The 23,712-nt window shown below is 42.2% G+C and overlaps 1 protein-coding gene across 6 annotated transcripts in view; it reads right to left on the bottom strand.

Annotated features, from left to right (window-relative positions):
• AMOT (angiomotin) overlaps positions 1-23,263 on the bottom strand; it is a 64,642-nt gene extending 41,379 nt beyond the window's left edge. Inside the window, exons 1-4 of one of the 6 annotated variants that reach the window (XM_032250777.1) lie at positions 22,770-23,263; positions 14,543-14,620; positions 6,898-7,046; positions 4,101-5,034 (exon numbers count right to left, since the gene is read on the bottom strand). In XM_032250777.1, the coding sequence (XP_032106668.1) occupies positions 4,101-4,972 (872 nt within the window). In that variant the 5' untranslated portion in view covers positions 4,973-5,034; positions 6,898-7,046; positions 14,543-14,620; positions 22,770-23,263. Of the gene's footprint in view, positions 1-1,196; positions 2,405-4,100; positions 5,035-6,897; positions 7,047-14,273; positions 14,422-14,542; positions 14,621-21,531; positions 21,722-22,769 lie in introns of those variants that run through there. The other 5 variants (XM_032250778.1, XM_032250780.1, XM_032250779.1 and 2 more) reach the window with 5 other exon arrangements.
• Positions 23,264-23,712: the final 449 nt, after the last annotated feature.

The raw sequence follows: 23,712 nt of genomic DNA, 5'->3' as shown, positions 1-23,712 counted from the left end.
CTCTCAAAATTTAAGGAAAAAAATCACAGTATTAACCTTCATTCTCGTTCCCAGGATTTGCAAGTCCAAGACCTGGGAGGTGTTCTCTTTTAAAGACTAAACGCCCAGTTCTGAACTGGGCTTTCTCCCCACTGCTCTCCTGGGCCTCATCAAACAACCCAGGCCTTTCTCTCAAACAAACTCAGCCACTGGCCTCCCTCCTGCCTGCAGACCGAAAGGCCCCTCCATTCCCTGGACAACAACACATAGCCTTCCAGGGTCCTTGGGAAGGAGACCACAAGGTCTCTAGAAGGAGGTCTCCAGGGTCCGATAAGCTGAGGATGAAGATAAACAGAGACAAGGCAGCTGCCCCTCAAGTTCCCCAGGCTGGAAAAGGAAGCAGATCTCAGTGCACTGTGATGTTGGAAAAACCAAGGCAGCCCGTCACCGGCTGGTTTGCAAACAAGCAACGGCTTGGGTAGTTGAAAAGGGAGAGAAAGCCCTTCAGCAAAGAACTCCATCTGGGCTCCAGCATCCACCCACCAGGAGGAAACAGGAGGGAATGAACACTGGGTTGAAGCTCCCCCTGAGAAAAAGAGATTAAGGAATGACAGGGGTAAGGAAGAGTGTTGGGGGATGTCAGAGGAAGCCAAGATTAAATAATAACAGTAAGAGTAATGACAGTAATAAAAAAGGTGGCAGCCACGTGAGCGGCACACAGCAGTCTGAATCACTCCCCACTGACACGTTAACCAGGAACAACAAGCTGCCTGCAGACAACAGAATCATATGATTCCATGCAAGCCCTGACCTGCCTCCCGTCACTTCCCTCCCTTCGCCCTGCTCTTTCCTAAGGCTACATGGGCCACTGGGGCTCTGCAGAAAAAGGGACATAGCATACATGCAGGACAAAGGCTGGTGATTAAAATCAGGATCCTCCCCAAAGCTTGGGGAATGGGGTTGGGAGAACACTCTCTCCCAGAGACAATTGCAAGGACACAAAGGGAAAGTAAAAGCCACTCTACTCAGCTGACACAGTACCTTCCACCCTGCCACCTCAATAACTGGGAGCCCTCACCCTCCCCAGCCACACACACTTGCAAACATGTGCATGCACACACACACTCCACACTCCTGGCCCACACATGTGCAAGCCTGCACACACACTCTCACCAGAGCTGGTGCTACCAATAGCCTGGAACTCAATTGATCCTCACCACAGAAACTGCCTTTCCCAGGCTCTGCAATGGTGAATCGGTGAATCTGTGAATCCTGGAGCAGGCTGCAAATTCCTGATGGTTTCTCTTGCACAACCAGCTCTGCTCTGAACTAGAGTTAGGTCACCCTTAGATTCCACTAAACAAGGATTTCAAGAAACCTCAGATCTGGGCATGATTTCAACAATTGAAAGGAGGTGGCTGCTTTATAAACAGAAATGATTTAATTTTTAAAAGCAGTTAATAAATGTATAAACCCAGGATGCAGAAAAGGTTCAGCACTTAGAAAGACAAAGATTCTGAAATTTTAAAATTCTTCAGATGGCTTGGCCTTGTTTCTCATCTGGAGTTCTGGGCATTCAAGATATTTATTTTTTAAGTAGGGAGGAGGGCAAAGGAAAGATGAAGTAATAAAAGGATTGTTTGTAACATTTTGTTCATTTTAACAGCATATCTCCAGCAGTTCACTGTACCTCTAAAAGCAAACAAATGTTTTCTTAACAGCAATTTGCTCAAAGAGCCTGCTTTGCATCCTGATCTGTAATTTGTGGATTAAGGACTCAGAATTTAGTCTTCTAATTGGTTGCTGCTAGCAGCAGTTACTTGGAAAGGTACGCACAAACTGTATAGCTAGTTGGTTAAAGGAAATAAAGGAGGGAAAATGTGTCACCACCTAAAAGCAGTACACTTCTGGAAAGCAGTTCAACCACCTCCTTTTGCCAGTAACTTGTCAATAGGTGCCACTCCCTCATGTAGGTCCCTGCAACAATTTTACAGCCAGAATTTGCCTGATGCAGACCCAAATTTCATATGGAGCATCCTCCCACTAGGTCCATTTTAGGTTTGCTTACTCATCAAGCATTATCAAGCACTCCACTCCTCTCCCATAGAGAAAAAAACTGGTATAGCAAAACTGTGTATTAAAATGCTACTCAACAAGGGTAGATCAGTATGGACTCTCTTGCTTTTGAGGACAGAAAGAAAAGAGAAATCCACAGATAACTTAGGTAGGAGGATAAAAAATACGTATCTTCCTGTAAAATACATGCAGCTAAATTTCTCTGGTGGTTTAACCAGCATGGGAAGAAAAGAAAACCTCTTTGGGCTTTTTATTATTTATTTAGGCAGATCAAAGGGCTTCTCCATCTTGCTTCAAACACTGTGGGAGTCATTTCAGATCACCAACAATCCTGGTGAATGAGTTCTGAAAATAGCTTTCCCGGGAAGGCAGGCTGTGTGCTGAGTGGGGCTGTGGCTTCTGCTCCACACCCCAGCCAACACACTCCCCTCCCACAAGGCAGCCGACATCAGCCCCATCGACAGACTCTTCCATATTGATGGGAAAAGCAAAACGAAAAACCCCCAGCTTCATTGACATTTTGCTGTCTTGAATGGGTTTCCACTAAGTGAAGCATTCTTGAACAGATCAACCCACCCCTGGGTCTTCTGTTTCATTGGTCAGATGGGAATCTGGTTCTTACTCTGTTTTAAACCTGAATGGCCCTGTAGGTTATCCCATTTCCTGTTCCAAGACACTTATCAGAACATAGGCTCCTGCCCTTTGAAAACTGCACAGAGTAGGTTGAAAAGGGTTAGGAAATCAACCTGGGTTAAAAGAGAAAAAAGAAATCCTAAACTGGAAAAGTTAGGGGTGGAGTCCAAAGTGAATTGCCTCTAGCTAAAAAAAAACAGAACCTGGAGAGGGAAAAAAGAAATACCAGGAAATGCTAGGTGCCTTCTCTTACTTTCACACTACTCCACCCCGATTGCCTTTTCTCCTGAGTCACTCAATGAACTTCAAGCCAAGGTATTTTTTCCAAAATGAGCAAGTAGAGTACAGGAGACAAAGAGGTAAACATCAAAGGACATCACAGACCTAGTCTGTGAGCCGCATATAGATGAAAGCCAGCCTAGGACCAAGCACTTCAAACCTGATGGCCATCCATCATTACTCATGGTCATGAGGCAGGAATACCACACTTAAATGCCACCATCGGTGCCCACAGTTTAAGCCTTTTCCCCTGCCCTCTATGTTGAAATACTACTGATCAGAGACATGGCCCAAATACTAACAATAGGAACAATGAACAGAATCACAGAATCATAAGGTTTAGTGAGTATAGCAGTGGTATAATGGACCTCTGAATAATTAATAAGTATATATAGGAACAACTAAATATATAAGACAGGAACCATGGTAATATTTTTCCTTTTGTATTTTAGCATCTGACCAAAATTTCTATTACAATGTGATGGGAATTTAACTCTAAGGTTTAAAAATGTGACAGGCAACTAATAAACTCTCTACCAAAAAAAGATAAAACAGTCCAGACTTCATAAACTGCAAGTATAAGGCAAGTAACATTCTGAGCCTACATACATACATAGCTCCCCTACCATAACATCTGGATGTTTGTTTAGTGTCCAGAAGAATTATGGTAATCTATGAAAATGATAACTGACAAGAAATACACAGATTTGTTTGCAAAAATAAATGATACAGGGGAGTATGTGAGAGTGATAGGATATTCCGTACTAATTAACGTGCAAGATCATTTGTTTCTACTTCTCTAGGAAGGCTTCAGTGAAACACAGATCCCTTCTTCAACATCCTAGGAGAGAGGACAGTGAATAACTGCTGAAATCAAGACCTGCTCCTGTTCTTCCACTAGGCAGTTGATGCCATGGTCAACCTACAAAGCTAAGGGAATGCTAATATAGTGCCAATTATGGCTAAAGAGGCTACAAGTTCAGGTTGGCAGGCAATTCACTAAGCCAGAGGCCTGTCATGCATTGCAGTTTCTTATACCAAACACCTGCCCATTCCTTCCCTAAGATTCCCAACATACAGCAGAAGCTGGTTGGGGATGAGGTCAGGAAATGACAGAAAGAGAACTCTCTTACCTGGCTGCTCCATACTCAGGGGGATGCTGATACCTCATCAGTTGCCCCTCTGTTCTCCCTGGCTGGTTCAGGCGATGCTCACTATAGAAGTGCCCTGGCTCTTGGGGCTTGCACACTACAGACTGGGGTGGCATGCCCTTGAAGGGATACTCTGGTGGGGGGCCTCGGTGTTCCATGCCCTTCAGGCTATGCTGGTTAGGAAGTGGCCCTTGGACTTTGTAGAATTCACTGGTACTGGTGGGGTTCTTGTAGAGGTCATTGGGTTGTGGTGGGGAGAGGGGAGCACTGGTAACAGGTGGATGGGCCTTAACTCCACTGGTGGCCAGTGACATTTGCATTAGTCGTTCACTCAAGGAACGTACATGCCCTTGCTTAAGGTCTCTGAGTCCTTCATCTTGGTGCATCTTTCCAGGATTGAGCCGCTGAACTGATGGGCGTCCCTCGGTCCTCATCTTCTGGTTGGTGACTCCAGTGACATAGAAGGCAGCTCCAACACTGGCATGCTGTTGGCCCCGAAAGTATTGGGACTGGACCTTGGCTTCTTCATAGGTCGGGAGTTCTTCATTATTCTGCATTCGAGGAGACAGCTGCTTCTCCATGATAATGTTTTCTGACTGGATTTCCTGCCCCTGGGGTTCTTGTCGAGCTGCATGAGCCACTAGTTGTTGGTGGTGGTCTTGGGGACTCAACACATCACTTTGAGGGACTGGGTTCCCACTGCCACTGGGGAAAGGAGGGCCATTCCCTGTGGCTTGCTGGTGTATGGCAAGAAGGCTGCGATTCTCACTAGGATTGCCATAGCGAAGCTGCTCTTGTAGCAGACGCTGCAATACTGTGGTACCTCCACTTGGCTGTTCTTCAGAATTTCTCATCTCTATTGCTGGTGGTGCCTTGTGAAGAGAGAGAGAAATTGGGCACCTGGGCTGCCCTTGACCTGGGAAGGGGAAACAGGAAGCTTAACACCTAGTTGATGGATAAATCAGTCCTCTAAAGGAAACAAAATGTATATTGGAGGGTGAGGATTCTATTGCAGAAACAAAGTAGAGAACTGAATCTAAAATTAATAGACTTGGGGATTCTGGACTCTAGCACTGATACGATGAGGAACGTGGAGGTGTAAGAGCTCTAGGTTTCCTCTTTCACTTTTAGCATGAGTTAAATATTTAATTTGGACTTAACTCCTAAGAACGCTTGAGAAACCTGGAACAGTCAAGTAGGGTAATCAAAGTGTGTAATCTTTCAAGGTCCACACTCACAGGCTTCATCTCTCTGTATTCTATTTAAATTAAAAACCCAACTCTAATGGCTGTGGAAGTGGGGGCAGGACAGTGGGGTAAGTCACCCCATGACAGGATTTGTAAAGCACCTCAGCATATGAAGGGAGCTACAAAATCCAAAATAAAGACTCAAATAAATAAAAAGTGAAGAGAGCTTGGCTTGCACCAGATAGTAATGATCTCTGCCTTGATGCAAATCTTTTCCTCTGATCTCATAAGGCTCTGAAATATCTTTTTAAAAAATCCTTTTTGTAGTGTCCATTTTGGATGCTCCTTGGCTTAATAAGGGAAGGACTTGGAATACTTATTACCGACAAAGTTGCTCTTTCGGCCCTCCAGAAATAGTCATTGAGATTTGTTGTTGTTGTTATTGGGTAAGAGAAACTTAAAGGGGAAGTCACTTTCATTTGAAGTGCGCCTTGGGCAAAATTTAGACATTGAAAAATATAAAGGTCATCCTTCTGGAAAGGGCGTATGATTAGCATATACCCTCCCTCACCACCAATTCTTCTAAAAAGGTAAAATGGGTTGACTGAAACTGATAACTTTAGTAACACAATTTAATATTCAAATTTGAATCATACTATTGGTTTATGAGATAAACAACTGACTCATCTTTTCTTGACTTCTATTTTCTCAACTGAAAAATGAGTGCTAGATGACTTCTCTCTCTCTCAGCACTGTATAGTACACACTAATTCATTAGAGATTCAAAAATTCTTTGGATAAAATCTGTCATGTTAAATATTGGAATTAAATACTAATGTTCAATAATGAAACTTTCACTCTAAGGATCTTAAGTAATTGGTGGAGAATGAACACAATGTCACACAAAAAGTCACAATAAAGGTCAATTTAACCAGCGTCAGGTTTCCAGAGAACAACTCTGGATCCCTGGCTCCCAGGCTCTTATTTCCATGACATTAAGTGGCCTGCAATCTCTCTGTAAACATGAACCCCTTACTTTTGGTCATGCAGAAAGAGTGGCCCAGAATGTGTGTATAACATATAAAGAAAGTTCATCTTCACTCTTTCTTTACTTCTTGTTGGTTACTGCTACCTGGCTTCCAGCTGTTGTGTTGGGCAGTCTGACAACACAAAGGGACCCTCCAAAGTCCCTTTTATCATATTCTCTTAGGAAGAGAACATCAGTGGGTTAAGCAACGCAGTCCCTTTTCCCTTCCTCCCAGTGTCCTTCCAGGAATGTCAAATTGGGGTATTCTGACAGGCTGACAAACATAATATATAAATCTTTTTTGGTGCCCAAAACTAGAGAGATGACTACCAAATTACTGTTCCTTGCTCAAAAAATGGAAACAGGAACATGTATGGTATTAAAGCAAAAATGACTTACAAACCCTCCCTGCAAAGCAGGGAAATGCAGACACTGAGCTGCCTTCGACCCTGAAAAGTATACCACCCCCTCCCACATCACGCCCTTCCCACCCAGCATGCACACAGGCACACATGCATACACACACACATGAGCATACATACACTCAAACAGAGATATTCCATACCTATTTCTGCTTTCTTTTAGGCTTAAAGCCTTAATCAGGATAGGGAATTCTTGCTTATGAGCAGCTCCAGAAACCGCAACGGCAGATTCCCTCTCCCCTAACACTCAGGTTCAGGGTAAGCGCCGCCAAAAGTCCAACCACTGGTCACTCTGAAATGTTCAGGAGGGGGAGGGAGAAATAAAAACGTCGTTTCTATTTTGCCACCAATGGCCAGCAGTTAACCAAACCAGTTCTTCCAAGAGAATGAGTTGTCCTCCTATGGTGCTTGGCTTTTAAATGAGTAGCAGAGTCCATCTCCACTAGGGCAGAAAAGAAACCTCAGTGTCCAGCAGCTGTGTCCGGAAGGCCAGGCCAGTCTCCAGTGATGGAAATGTTCAGGTCTGAGACTAGAAAGGCTTGCTCTGTTCTGACCTCACAGCCCTAGAAAGCTACCGCTTCCACTCCCCGTTGGAATGGTGGATGATGATAAAAACCAAAACCACTGTCACCTTTAGGGTGCAACCTTTAAACTGCTATTGCTAGCAGGGCAGGTTAGTAAGGCTCACTGTCCCACCTCCCAGAAGGGAGGGCAGTCACCATAAGGTAGGTTTTTTGTCAAAAAAAAAAAAAAAAAAAAAAAAAAGAACACTCAGAGAGGCTCCCAATTTGAGTGCCTCAACCTCATACGGGCAGAAAAAAAAAACAAAAAAAAACAAACAAAAAAAACTTCTTTTCAACCAAGCCATTAAGTATTTATTGCATATCGGCTATTCCACACATTTGTCAGCTTCATGCTAGACACAATGAGGGCTACGAAGACACATAAAGTATAATTCCTGCCCTCATGGAGCTTACACTCTGATTATCTTGATCAATGGTCCATCCATTCTTGGAGTAGGAAAGTAGACTGCCCTCCTCAACAGAGTGCAACCCTTCTCCAAGCAGAAGATGCCTCCAATTGCTTTCTTGGCATTTCCATTGCCCCAGTGTCTCAGCAAAGAAAACTCACAGAGGTACATTATATAGACTAGATGTAAATGCCTAATAAACCTGGATTTGAGATTGTCCTTATGTCTAATTTCTGCTTGGACTCTCTGCAAAGCCCTGCCAGCCTAATCAAAATGACTCTAAGACCCAGCAGTTTGAGTTAAGTGATATGCACATGAACCACATTCCTATCTTCTGTCCTGGCCTATCTATGATTCATCCATATCACTTAAAAGAAAGGCTTAATCCACACCAGTGACTCCACGTGAGGAGGAAAGCAATGCAAAAGAAGTACACAAACATCTCTGTATTTTGAGAGTGTGTTCAAAACATTTAAGTTTAAAAAAAATCCACAAAGCCACACAGTGATTAATTTAACATTATTTCCTTGCAATGTTGCCAAAAATAAAGTGAACAGATATAGAGTGAACAAACATGGAAATGTGTCTTTCCATCTTGTTTTGACACAACATGTAATCATGATCAAAAGCAAAATCATCTCCAATCTGCAAGGTAATTATTTTAGGGTATCTCCCCTAATTTCGAAGCAGAGGAACAACTACTAATGGGAATCAAAGCTGGACTGTTAACAGAGCTATGGTAAATAACCAGCATGCTTCTATTGTCCAATTCTGAACAAAACATTCATCCTTTTATTCCAACTGAAACACCAGAAAACAGCCCAGGGCATTTAAACTTGAGCCCCTGGAGAGAAACTACCATATGATTCTTTTCCAGTACTATTTAGATCTTCATGCTGATATTACTGGCTTTCTCCTGATATTCAGCTCCTCATTGACAAAACTTTACTTGTGCAAGGTCTTACTCTCTTCTCTCAATTTTGTCCTCTGTATCATTTATTTATTTATTTATTTATTTATTCATTCATTCATTCATTCATTCATTCATTTTTGAGACGAGTCTTGCTCTGTTGCCCATGCTGGAGTGCAGTGGCGGGATCTCGGCTCACTGCAACCTCTGCCTCCCAGGTTCAAGTGATTCTTCTGCTTCAGCCTCCCATGTAGCCAGGATTACAGATGTGTGTCACCATGTCTGGCTAATTTTCATATTTTTAGTAGAGGCAGGGTTTCACCATATTGGCCAGGCTGGTCTTGAACTCCTGACCTCAGGTGATCTGCCCACCTCGGCCTCCCAAAGTGCTGGGATTACAGGCGTCAGATACCATACTCGGCCCCTCCATATCCTTTTGAAAACCCAAATCACTTTATGTTAACTGAACACAGATCGTTCCCCTACCCTCACACCCCTCCTGCCATCTTTGTTTCTGTTTGAAAGAGAAAAAGAAATCAGCCTAAGATAAAAGCTTTGCCGAGTCCTCTCCAGTTTATTATTTTTTTCTTAGAACTTATGTTCATCTACATGTCAAGAATCACATAATGAGGAAAACACTACTCCATTTATTTATTTGAGAAGGAAAGGAAAAGGCTCCTTGTTTCAGGCACAAGAACTAAAACAGTATGAACTCTGTAACCTTTAATCTCCCCATAGCTTTAATTATGCCACTGCCAGGGGTCTGACACCATCTTCAATCAATAAAATAACCTTGTTTCTCCTGGGCACACAGAATGTCTCTGAGAATATTTGATAGAGAAAAAAAAAAAAAAGAAAAACTGTGGTTCTGTCTTTTAAAATGCAATTCGAATCTATATAATTGACTCTTCTATAACAACAACAGGGAAGCAAGGCCAAGCTAAATTCTTACTCCATTTGCAGTCATTGGCCTCTCCCAATACACCTGGGAGGTTGAGCCAAAACATGTTAATGAGAGCCCTGATGTTTCCCAAGACAAGTCCCAGAAAATCAACATTACTAGGTGGTCAGGACAAACCAAATTCCCACCCTTCAAATAAATTGTGCAATATATCTATAATATCTTCTTTCTATTCCCTCTTCTAAACCCTCCCACATTCTGCCCCTACCTCTCATTCTTCCAACCAGGATGAAGAATCTAAGTCTAAGAAACCTGTTTCTCTGCCAAATCTTGGTCAACTTGTTTCATCCAATTTGACTCCCAGATAAATGGAAAGGGGCCAGTTCAAAGTTTTTCCTGTACCTATGTGTATATATTTGTGCAAACACACACAAACACACACACACACACACACAAAACCTCTCACAAAAAGTGAGAGGCCCCAGTAAATTCTTATGTTGTCTCAGGTTGGTCCATATTGTAGCCAAAGTACCCTAGAGAATACCTTTCCCAACAGTCTTGCAACCCAAGATACCAATTAATCTCATTTGGGATGTGAAAAACAATGGTCCTTTTGCAGGTTATCCCTAAACTTTCAACAGGTAATGGGTAGGCATCATAAGCACCATGGTACAGAGTCTGGGCCTGGAATCGCACTGCCCAAGTTTAAATCCTGGATCTATGGCTTACTAACAGACCTTGTACATGTCTCTTGATCTCCCATCAATTCCTGATGAATTAAGTGTCAATTTCATCATCTGCAAAATAGGGATGATGGTGCTCATACTTCATAGGATTATTATAAACACTAAGGGAATTAATCCATTTAAAGTGCTAAGCATGGAGCCTGGCACATAGTAAGGCCTCAATAAAAGCAAGCTATTACGATAATTATTATTTTTAAGTAGCCTTTTTTTTTTTTTTAAGTGTACAGCAATTTTATGAAGAAAGGTTGTTTTTTTTAAGAAACCTTTATTTGCAACTCAGTCTACTACACAGGGGTCCTTATATCACTAAAAGCCAGAACTGGAAAGGCTTTTGGGAGACCAACTAGTGGTCCCACCCTCTTCTTCTATAGATGAAGATGCCAAGGCCTCTAAGGGATAAGAGAGAGAGAGCCAGTACCAAAATGAAAGTCTTTATAACACCTAGGACAAGAGCCCTTCCACTACAACATATTATCTAGCATTATTTGCTTGTACAAAGAAGATGCTTAATAACTATTTATTACATAGAATTGACCCTGGTTTTAAAAGGCTATAAACCTGCCTTAATGCTACCACTGCTTTTCCAGTTCCATTGGAAGTAAAACGTTAATGAAAGGAAGGAAAATTCAAGGAGGTATGAGGGAAGTGTTTAGCTAGAAGTATTATAGAAGGGCTTTGCAAATTCTCTTTTTAGGCTAAGATGTGAGATTGATTGAACAGCAACATGAACCTCCATGGATGGATGTTTCCAGGGACCCTATTCCAGGTCTTTTCAACATCATACCATCTTGGCGTTTGCTCTTACTTAACTCTAGCACGAGTTTAAGAAAAGGCTTAAAAGGAGAGTTAGCCCCAACTCTTCTTTGCTACTCTGTGGGATAGCCTGGATGTGTGTCCCTGCCCAAATCTCATGTTGAATTGTGTGGTTTGGTGAGAGGTGATTGGATCATGGAGGCAGAACTTCTTGGTGCTGTTCTGATAGTGAGTTCTCACAAGATCTGGTAGTTTAAAACTGTGTGGCACCTTCCCCTGTTGTCTCTTGCTCTTGCTTTTGCCATGTGATATGCTTGCTCCCCCATCACTTTCTGCCGTGATTGCAAGCTTCCTGAGGCCCTTGCCTGTGAAGCCAAGTAGATGTTCACACCATGCTTCCCATAAAGCCTGCAGAACTGTGAGCCAATTAAAACTTTTTTCTTTATAAATTACCCGGTCTCAGGTATTTCTTTACAGCAATGCAAGAACGTTTAATATACTCTATTGCAAAAAACGCAATTATTTTTGCACCAACCTATTAGATTAGGTTGAAAAATTATTTTAAGAACCACAGCAAAGCCTTGGCATTTGCAAATCTTACTGGAGATCAGTGTAAGAGATCTGTTTCTGAGATGATAACTCAAGGTCTTGGTTGTTTTTGGTCCCAGTTTGACTTTGCTTTGTTCTGAAGCAATTACCTTGAACATGTTTATAGGCAACAAATGTGATCAACCCTCAAGTGCATGTGACCAGTGACATACATACTGGGTAGCAAGGAGAATCCGGCTGCCACCTCCCTCTATCCCCCAGCACAAGCATCCATTCCAAAAGAGGAGTAGACAATGTCATCACATCCCCTTCCTTATTGTCTCAGGAAAAGTATAAAGGAACCCTGTAATCAGATTGAGCCTAAAATGAGAAAAGTTTAAGAATATACCTAGAAGCTGCCTGCTTTACCAATCTGTAACCTCCAATGGCAGACCAACCATTTTCATATCTACTTATATTTTATCTTAAAAGTAATATAAGCACAGCATGCATATATTTTAATAAAGAAAAAAATCACTTATAATCCCAGCACCTCAACTTAAACATTGTTAACATTATATTTCCTTTAGTTTTCCTATGTGTATTTGTGTTTTTACAAAGCAATGAATTATTAATAAGATGTAATTTTGGATCCTGCATTTCACTTCGTCATAAATACTTTTTCCATGTTGTGGCATAACTTCATAACATTGTAATGGCTGCATAATAGTGCATTAAACAAGTATATCAGCAGTCACTTACCCATTCTTCAATTATTAAGATATATAAATTGCTTCCAATTTTATGCTAGTCTAAAAAATGTTACAAAAACATCTTTGTGATTTAACCTTTTTCAATATTGTAGATTGTTTCTCCGTGATAGAATCCCAGAAGCGAAACTGATGGGTCAAGAAGCATAAATGTTTTTAGACAACCCACTAAAAAATAAAATTAGCAAAACACCACAGTCCCATGAAATCCCTCCCTCATTTAATGAAAATTTCTCCTGCTCTCATTTTTCCACCAGGGCAGAGCAGGGCTCCTGGGAGGGAAAGAAGCCAAGAGAAGCAGTGTAGTATCCCAGTGGCTTGCAAAATGGCAGAGTGGAATGCAGGCTCCCCTGTGAATCCAGCTTGCGTGCACTTGCCCCAAATTGCCACCCAGCCAAGAAGCTAATTAGTAAAAGCATCAGGTGGGTGAGAACAGGTTCATGGCCTGTAATAGCTTATATCATCTTTCATTTTTGCCCTTGGAAAGATCTGACAGTCAGCTTGAAGACATTCAGTTCTTATGACCCAACCTGCTTACATTCTGAGAACTGAATTCGTCAGTTTTTAGATCCCAATCTTCAATATATCTTAAGGAACATTTTGCTGTATAGAACTAAGCAGGCATGATCAATGAGCCTGTGTGTGTAGCTCTATTTTCAGCCTCAGTTAAGGTGGCACATTTAAGGTTAGCTCTGTTTAATATTATATGACTAAGTGACACCTGTCTTAAATGGTCAATGTATTATACACAGGTTTATTTGCAGACCTGACCATAAAAGTCATCCAATCCTAAAGCAGGGGAGGCAACAGTCCAGAGATGCCCCTGGTTTAGCAAGAGTGGACACAGCAGGCATTCTTTCCTTGACTTCTTAGCCAGAACTCTCAAAATAAGGCAGTTCTGCTTTCCACCTTCTCTTTGAAGGTTTTTCCCTAATCCCTCTCCATCTATTCCTGACCTCAACTTTGCTCAATATGGAAAATGAATTCTCTATCATGACACTTATCACAGCATATTTTCCACAAACATTTACTAAGCACTTACTGTAGCCAGACACTGTACTAGGTAAGCCCTAGGGTGGCAAAAAATAAATTAAAAAAAATAAAGCAGAGCCCGGCTGGGTACAGTGGCTCACTCACACCTATGATCCTGGCACTTTGGGAGGCCAACACAGGTGGATCATGAGGTTAGGAGTTTGAGACCAGCCTGGCCAAGATGGTGAAACCCCCTCTGTCCTAAAACTACAAAAATTAGACAGGCGCAGTAGTGGGTTCTTATAATCCCAGCTACTCGGGAGGCTGAGGCAAGAGAATCGCTTGAACCCGGGAGGCAGAGGTTGCAGTGAGCCGAGATCGCGCCACTGCACTCCAGCCTGGGTGACAGAGCAAGACTCTGTCTCAAACAAACAAACAAACAAACAACAACAACAACAAAGATCCCAGTCCTTGAGGATCTCCCAGTCACGCAGAGGAGGCACAATTCAACGGGAGAACAGAAGTATGAGCTGATAGCTCCAGCAACACAGAGAGCTCTGCCAAAAACCCCAGGCTACCTGAAAAAGCTTCCAAGAGGAGGAAAAGTCAAAAACCTACGAGCTGAATAGAAGACATGGAATGTGATGACCAACTTGACATCAAAGATAGGTTGAGATATATCTTTGGGAGTCATTAGCATAAGGATAACAGCTAAGGTCATAAGAGAGTGCTGGACCATATTGATTAGGAACACCACAGAACTCAAAATGAAACTTAACATGGACTTCTGGAAAAAAATGATCATTCAAGGGTTAGGTACTTTGCAAATGTGGGAGGGAAAGAAATTCCTTTATTTGTCCCTATGGCCTTTCCTCCCATATATGTCCAATCTAGACCTTGGAATATACTGCTCCAGGGACAGAAATCCCCAGATGTAGTGCAGAGAGAAAAAAAGAAGTTAATTCTCACCTTTTAAGCTTCTGAGTGCCCAGGTAGCAATCACTGTTACGGGTTGAGCCAGAAATGGAAATGGAAGTTGCTAGACTGTAAGATCTTAGAGGGCATGGGCTGGGTGCGTGATTTTTCATTGTATCCATCCCAATACCTAAAACATTAACTGGTACATAAAATGTGCTTAATAGTTGCATATTGAGTGAATGATAACTTCCCCAAAACTTTGCTAGAGGCCACAGCAGAAGGAGAAAACAAAGAAAGACACGGAATAATAATAATATTACCTTTAGTTTCTCAGCCTTCCTTCTAAGGAGACAAGAGCTCTTTCACTTGTGCTATCTTATTTGTCCTTCTCAGCAGCTCTGTGGGGAAATAAAGGTAGATGTGATTAATTCCATTTTAGAACTGGAGAGGGAAGCTCAAGTCCAGAACAAATAGCTAATCATAACTAATTGGACCAGAATTTCACTGTTGCCCACTGTTAGGGCCAGGATCGAAACCCAGGTCTTATGATTTCCTGCTGTGTGCTTAGTTCAAAACACAACCCTCCACAGAATTGCCTCTCTGGTTTTTAGGAGGACAGTTCACAAGAGAAATTCATCAGGAAAGAGCAAACTCCCGCAGCACTCCAACAGTGTCATACCTAAGTGAGTGAGCTGCATCTGAAAGAAAATAATCTTAACAAAAAAAAAAAATAATAATAATAATCTAAGATGTTTCCCCATGCCAACACTGGGATGACTAAACTTAATTCCCAGTGGGGCTCTGCTCACATAATTGGGAGCTCCCTGTTTTGCTATACCCCTTTTGAAGGGAGCCTCATCTGCCTTCAGTCTGGTTTTTGTGTCTGAGTGGGGCTCAGGTGCTGACTGCAGGTGTGGCATCCAGCAGGTGCATGGACAGGAGCCAGCATTTCATATCTTCATACCAAAGGGCTTGAGTCATTCTCCGAAGGCAGAAGGCAGCCCCTCCTCCTCCTGCTGTTGCCTTGCAAGCACAGGGAACCTGCCTTGCCTGAGGTGCCACTGCAGAACTGCATCTAAACTGTGCCTTCCCAGGAAGGACTAGGATGAGATCAGTTAAATCACAAATCATGTAACTCAGCTAACTTTCTCACTTGCACAAACTATTGCAGGCATACATCTATGCCATGGGCACAGCATCAGGGAACCTAGGTACAGAATAACCATCTCCTGAAGTGATGGGGAGAAAGGAGGGCCACAACAGACCCACATTTTATATTTAGCTACAGAGCATTGACTCTACTGCAAACAGTCCTGAAATCTCAGAATTACTCACCCCCCCCCAAAAAAAAAAAGATGGAGTACAGCAAAAAGAACCTACGAGAAATCTTGCACTCCTATTCTCACCATAACCTCTCTCCTTTAGGCTTCCAAGGGAGAACTGCTTAGCCTGGTCACAGAAAGCACCAAGTCAGAAAATTCATCATATTCACCTAACAAAAGCCCAACTGGCAGCCTGAGGCAGACAGAATGTTCCTGGGAGTAAAGGGGGTCATCAAAATTTTCTTAGCTCCAAAAAGTGTCTGCTTTAAAAAAAAGAAAAACAAAAAACAAACAAACAAACAAAAAACTATCTGCCTCCCCCACTATCTGTCTCAGGCACACACAGAGACCAAAGAGAAATGAACTGTAGAAAAAAAAAAATCAAATCTTACCTTAATAAAATGGTTTATTGTCATATGTTCTATTTCCCTAATTCAAGTAAGCTTTGGTTTACAGCCCATGATCCAGAAAGCAAAACTGGCTACTACACTAAAATGTGATCATTGTATATAAATACAGTAAAACAAAAATCTGAACTGAAAATCTTAATGTAATAAAGAGGAAATTACATTTCTTCAAAATAGGCAATATAAATAATTTTCCCCATCTGTGATTTTTATCTTAGTTTGCTATCACATGGAACAAATGTCACTAATTCAATGCAAATACATGCCCCTTGAAAACAACCAAAATGAGTAAGGGATGTACTAATTAGCTTCCTAATGGGGAAGGTTTTAATTGAGCTATTCTTTAACAACCTTCATCAAAGTTTCCAGGGCAACTTCATAAAAGGATGTCAAACCTGGCCCATATTTTTATTCCCTTAAAAATAATTCTCAATACACAGACACACAGAAAGCTGATTTCTCTTCAATGCTGTTAACACTCAGGCCACCAAATTTTCTGATGTCAGCAATCCCCTTCCCACAAATATTCCAAGTATGCACCACCGTCATTCTCCTTTCAATTATGTGGTTTCTCTGCTCCTTTACTGATTGAGTCCAGGCCTCTCGGATAATGAGAAGCATGTGCAGGGAAAATACGCTCTTAAAAAACACATACATCAATTTTATCTGCATCATAAAGGGGAGAACAGATCATTTGTCCATATCAAAGAGATCGAAATATGAAGTTTGCTATGGGGTATAAATAAGGGGAAAAAAATCAGTATCAATGCCTAAAGCTGGTAGGGTGGGGGGGGGGGGCACAGTTATTGTGGTCTGATGCGACACCAATAAGAATAAGGGAGACTTCCCACCAAATCCACCCTTCCTAGCTTGGCCACATTTATATTTCATGTTATCTTAATGTTTCTTTTGGGGGTATTTAAGTTCTGACATACACATGGAAATAAGCCACGAATTGTACAGCAAGCATAAATATTCCATCATTAATAAAAACCAGCTGTGTATAAAACACTACAATGGCTGGGTTTCAGTTACTGGCTATCATCAGTATGTGTCACAAGCAAATATTACTGAAAACTTTCTCCCTTAAAACACGCATGCTCACATACACACAGACGTTTGCTTTATTCTTTTTCATCTTTTGGAGGAGCTTTGAAGAACTCACTGATCTCTATGGTCCTTTTCAACTAATGTTTCTTTTTGAAGCTATTTTTCACCACCCTGGAAGATGCTGGAGTCCTCTTATTTGTACCTCAACTTACCACACAGTACAAAACTGTTTAATTTTTTTCCCAAAAAGTCGAGAGGGCCAATAATCCAAATGTTAGGTTAATGGTAATTACAGTCAGTAAGGCAATGGGGCACCAAAGGGCATTGTATGTTATAAGAGAGCAAAGCTCATTAAAAAGGAACACCTGCTCAAGACCCTATAATAAGGCTGCTCTGCCATAATGCAAACACCTTTCATCCAATGACCTCAAAGCATGTGCCCAATATGAAGCATGCTGAAACACCTCTGTAAGGTATTAATATCTTTGCTTCCCAGAAGGGTAACTGAAGCTTAGAGTGGCTAATTCATTTACCCTTGGTCACATGGTAAGCCAGAGAGGGGCTGGGCAGAGAAAACCAGATCCCGGCTTCAAGTCACAAAGGCTGGCTTCAAGTCACACAAGCTAATGATATTTCATGGAGTTAGGGTAAGAGTGAAAGTGCCTTTACAAATGTCAAGGCAAGCCCACAGACTTAAAAGAGTAGATTTTCGAGAATTGCCTCAGGAAACATTGGCAAATATGTTCATTTGCATTTTCTCCAGGGTCATATATTACCAAAAAAAAAAAAAAAAAATGTTCCTGTTACTCATTTGGTACCTTCTAAATACTAAAAACCAGTACCACATTTTCTATTGCAGTTAGAGAAATTTAATCTAATTTATGATGAGCCACTGGTTTCCAGGAATGAATCCATCAAATCTTTTTTTCTTTTTTTTTTTCAGAGACAGAGTTTCGCTCTTGTTGCTCAGGCTGGAGTGCAATGGTGTGATCTTGGCTCACTGCAACCTCCGCCTCCTGGGGTTCAAGGGATTCTTGTGCCTCAGGCTCCCAAGTAGCTGGGATTATAGGCATGTGCCACTATGCAAAGCTAATTTTTATTTTTGGTAGAAACAGGGTTTCACCATGTTGGTCAGGCTGGTCTCGAACACCTGACCTTAGGTGATCCACCTGCCTCTGCCTCCCAAAGTGCTGGGATTACAGGTGTGAGCCACTGCACCCAGTGAATCCATCAAATCTTAAAGATCACATGTATACCATATTTTTGTTATCAAAGGAAAATTAAAGGACTATGAAACTGAACTTTTACTACATAGTGAAGATCTCAGATGAAGAACCCATTATGCACGGCGCATTCTGCTGCTTACCTAATGTCTTTTATTTAACTGTCTAAAATCCTTAGTTTCTCTGCTATCTTTTAATTTAAACATATCATTTTCCATGCTATAAAACAAGTATATCTGTGCTTTCCTGCTTCTCCTTTCTCATTCTGGAGATTTCATAATCCACTCAAATTTGTACTCACTTGATGGTATATCACCATACAGTGATTTAGGAATCATTGCCAACGATTTAGACAAAGTAAACAGTGAACCCTAGTTTGTTGTTGTTGTTAACAAGCATGGGGGAGAGATAACAGGAGGTCAAAGGAATTGAATTAACAGACTTGCTAGATACATGAACTCCTGAATCACAAAAAGTGTTTAGGGATTACTTATTATATCCGTTAACCTCTTCTGGTATTTGAGAAACAAAATACATGGGAGTTTTCATGTGTCCTCGGTCAGATTCTGCCTTCATTCCTCCACATGGGTTTGCAAAGCTAAGTCTAAGGTGGGCTCTTATTGAAAAGCAACATTGCATATATCTGTGGCTTTAATTATCTAAAATTCGTGTTAGTACAGGAACCAGGACTTGAAAGGAACTAGAAAAAATGAAAGCAGGTGATCTGTTAGGATGATGGAATCCTTGATAAAGTTTTAGGCAGAGTCTTAGCTTCTTAATTTGGAGTTGTTAAAATATAAAACACAATGCATCTATATTGATATATCCTTACAGGATCTTTTGTTTTAACATGATGACTAGATGACTGAATTTCTAACAACTGTTGCACCTACTTCTAGTAGCAATCATTCACATTCATACTAGATATTGAGGCCTAGAAAGAAAACCATAAACTTATGAGAACTGTCTCTCAAAATCACCCTAACCGAACCCACAATTTACAGTGGAAAAAAAATACTTAACAGAAGTAGTAAACCAATTTACAGTTGGGCCTACAGCCCAGGTCCTTCTCACCAATAGGCTCACTAGGAAATCTTATTGCAGATTCTTAGGTTAAAAGTGGCATCAGTCGCCACCATTTACTAGAAATAACTTTCAGGATCCCTGGGAAAGTCAAATACAGTGACTGGAAATAAAATATTTTACCTATATGGGGTGGATAGTCTCATCCTTACAACTGTTAAAAATCTATAGAGTCTGATTTATTTTCTAAAAGTAATGCTAGCTCTCTTCTGCAAGCAGTTGTAGGCCGGAGCTAACGTGGCCAGCATTATTACAAGCCAGGATGATTTAGACAACTAACTAACTCCATTCCATATAACAAAAAGATTTCAAAGGCCAAATAATGGTGTCACTTCATTTAAGCGATAATCATTACAAATTCTTACGTATTCCTTTATGCAATAAATATGCTTCTTAGAAGGCCCAGTTAGAGTGAATTTTTATATATCAAGTCACAGTTTAAAGGCACTAACTAGGAAAGCTAGTACTTATAAAGAAACCTGTTGTGGATTCTTTTATAAAGCAAATGACCTCCTATTTTCTTTCTTTTTCTTCTTCTTTTTTGTTCAGATTGTGTGTGTTGTGTGTGGAAGGGGCGACTTCCCTCCTTTCTCTGGGTTAAAAGGGGTCAGAAGCCCACCATGGAGGAGAGTATGCAGTATGGCCAGCCTGTTTAATACCCCCCTAGTTCCTGGGACAAAATTCTAACCTTTGACTTGGGGGTGGAACCCTAGATTTTGGACCAAAGTCCACAAAAGGCAGCAAGGAGGGAAAAGTAAGTAAGACTAAAGACAACACATCATAGTAAAACACCAACAAAAATTCCTGGGGACAGGAAATCAATGGATCACAATTCTAAACAAATTGGTTTAGTCCCCAGCTAATTAACTTGTCAAGCAGATCACTAAACCTACTGAATCCATGAGAGAAAGAGATGATGTAATAGGAGATTTGGAAACATTTACCCATTTACCATCCTAAAAGGCTCCACTACGACCACACACACCTCTCCCCACCCCTTTCAATGTGTTTAAGCTGGGCTTAATGGGTGCAAAGGACAATTTCTACCAGACAGTCCCCAAGAATAGACTGTTCTCATGCATTCCAAATGCTCAGTCTCCATGGAGGAGGCTACCTGGTCGCAAGCATTTCCCAAGAGGGAATATATCCTCTATTCCTCCTCACTGGTAACAACTCCCCCACTCCACCCCCACACCCCAAACAAAACAAAACAACTTCTAACCATCCTGAGAACTTCAGGGGACTTTTCTGAGGTAAAGGAAAAGAAACTTTAAGAGGGGAACAGGAAAGTGTGAGAAACTCCTCTTGTCTCCAAATGGAAAAAAAAGGCCTTAAAAAGCTGGATCAAAGGAAGAAAGGGGGATGGGGAAGAAGGGCTGCTTAATTACAAAGACACCCTTTTAAAGAAGGCGCAGGCCCTGGGAGAGGGCTCTTAGGAGAGGCACAGAAGCAGATGTAGCCACTTAGAATTCTGGCACTCAATGGGACCTCAAGGTCATAGTATCCATCCCCCTGCCTTCTGATTAGGCTATTCTTAAAGCATTCTAGAGTCTGATGTGGCCTTTACAAAACCTCAGAGAAAGCAACTCTACAAATGTCCTAGTTGGGAATTAGTCTAATAAATCCAACTTCATAAACCGGAAATGAGATTTTAATTTCTAAATCCAAAATTGCATTGACTATGAATTATTAAAATTCCCTTTCTAAAATCTTTTAAATAGTTAAACAGATCCACAAATTTCATGTAAAAGTGACTCCACATACAACGAGGTTTACTTCACATCTACACCATGAAGGTAGAAAAAACACTTTCAATTTTACAAAGCCACAAACTTTTCCAAAGAAAGAAGTAATTTAAAATGAAGTATGATGTCGTGCCAGAAAGTGTCTGTCAATGACACCGGATAAACCCATACAGAATAGTTGGAACCTGAGTTATCATCTGTAAATAGATGCAACTACTCTACAACCACCTGGCTGTTAAAATGTCCCAGGCCAGTTATAAAATGTAGTTTGGTTAGGCCAGCTTTTCCCTCCCAGCTGATCTGAAACAGGATAGCCTTTAAAATTGTCGCCATGTAACGTTCCTTCTCTACCTTCCTACCTTCCTTTCACTCATTAAAATCAACCAAAGCTATTTTTAAATGTATGTAAATAATGTGTTCCCAAATAAGCAATGGGTTCAGGACATCTCAGTAATAAGTCTTTGAACACCACCACTTACAAGCTTGATGCACTTGTCCAATTGAAGATAGGTGGGAGATGGATGAAAATGTATCCCACATCCAAAATGGCATTTCAAACTATTCTTAGCTACTAAATGCGGGTGCTGAAAGGTCTGAGAAGGCTTCACAAAGGCTGGCCTGAGAAAGAACTTTTCACAAAGCCTAGCTCAAGGAGACTTAAATACCCTTAGCCCTTCATCATTGAAGATTATGGTGACTAATTATCTTCCTCTCTGAATGGGAGAAGAGGGTTATATTCATAAAAGTTTTAAACTGCCTCCCAACTTCCACTCTTCATGGTGGGGAGGGAGGAGAACTGAACTAAACATCCCAGGTTGTTGAAAAATTATTTCTAAAACATACGCTAGAGATTGAAAATGCTGTTTCTCACCGACTTCCTCTTTCCTTGCTCATTTAATCTTATTTAGTCCCTTTATGCATATTATTATATTATTATTAGTGGAAATTAACCAGGAACTGCTCACAGTCTATTAAAGACTTATTTTTTCTCCCACTTTTCTTTCTCTTGATTTTCACATATCCACGAAGTCCATCTTACTGCTGAAGCACCAACGTACAGTGGCCCAGGGTTGGACCCTCAAGACACCTGCCTGATCCCCCAAAACTATTTACTAACATCTTTGGATCTTCTAAAGTAGATATGGGCAATTCCCTCCTCATGACCACTATCACCACCACCACAAGCACCACCACGAACACACATTTCAAAAAGTAGCCTTGTGTTTTAGATTACACAGACTTTAAAACTTCAAGAATTCACGGTCCTACCCCTCCTTCTCCCGCCTCAGGGAGTGTGAGTCCACACCCCAAGCCTATGCACTTAGGAGAAACCTATCTAGTTATCTGAGATAAGCACTGACTTGCATGCTAGGCTAAATGTAGATTTCAGCTTCCCTCGGGTCTTTAGCTCCTCAATGTGATTAATTTCCTAGAGACCCAGAAGAACCCCAGGAGGCAAGGAAGTAAAAGTGCCATCTAGTAGTGGTACCCACTAGCATCTCCTCACCTAAGTAGGATCGGAAAGCAGCGCACACTCTAACCGATTTAACTTGCTGCACACCCTAAAAAACTCATGGCCAGCTGCAAAGAAAGTAGAACACACGGGCATTGTCACACGCGCCTAGATCGATTCACTCACGCCGAGGGCACGACCAAGTTCATGCCACCATGGATTCCTGCCCCGGTTCCCCGCGAAAAGTAACCACACGTCTCCTACCCCTGAAGGCAACGAAGACAAGGTGACGACTCTCTGCTCGCTCAAGTGGCTTCGGTCCCGGGCCAGCGGCCAGGGATGGGCAGGGGGGAAGCCCCAACTCCCGGCTGCTCCCCTCTTTGCTGCTCCGTTCGGGCTCTCCTTGGTGGCAGTGGACAGGCAGGATACCGGGCCAGAGGGTGGAGCAGCGGATGGTCGGAGGCGAGATTGACTGGAGGTGGTGGTAGTTAGGGGGGGAGGCGGAGAGAACTAAGAGAAGAGGAGGCGAAAGAGAGCGGAGACGGAGGAGTAATTCAGGGGGTCTACCAGTTTAGGCAGCCAGAAAGCTCCTCGGAAGGAAGGGGCGTGACTGCCAAGGCAGCTCCTGGGCAAAGGATGGGAGGTAGGGGAGGGGGACCAACGGGTGGCTTTTCTTCTTGCGGTGAGCGGCTAGGACCGCCCCGGAGCGGCGGGTGGGGGGGGTGGACTGGGGAGGAAGGCGGAGTACAGGGCGGGGAAAGAAGGGCGGGAGCCTGCCTGGACCCTGGAAGTGAGGAGCGAGGGGAGCGCGGAAGAGAGGCGGGGCCGGGGGGCGGGGAAGTTTCAAACAATTAAACAGCGGGGTCCGGGAGCTCGGGCGAAAGCTGAGGACCCTCGCTCTCGCCTTTCCACTAGAGGGGCACGACTCGGTTGCCGTAGCCGTGAGAGTCTGCGCGAGGACTGGCTGGGAAGAAGGAAAGGGTTTTGCAAAAGACTACAATAATAACCTACGGCAACAGCGCGGCATAGTCGCGTGGGAGAGCCAGTGCAGCTCTCCGCCCCACAGCGAGAGGAAGAAAAGCAAATAATAGAAATGCTGAAAAGCAGCTTCCACCAAAGCCTGCTTAAAATAATGAAGGAAGGAGGCTCCTTCGTTTTCCTTCCCCTCTCGCTTCCTATTACTAGCAGGCCCCCACCAGGTCACAGC

The sequence above is a fragment of the Sapajus apella genome, unplaced genomic scaffold (assembly GCF_009761245.1).
Source record: "Sapajus apella isolate SASKATOON/1434 unplaced genomic scaffold, GSC_monkey_1.0 scaffold73, whole genome shotgun sequence".
NCBI classification, from domain to species: Eukaryota; Metazoa; Chordata; class Mammalia; order Primates; family Cebidae; genus Sapajus; species Sapajus apella.
The sequence above is the reverse complement of the archived record's forward strand: the minus strand, read 5'-3'. Positions and strand labels throughout refer to the sequence as shown.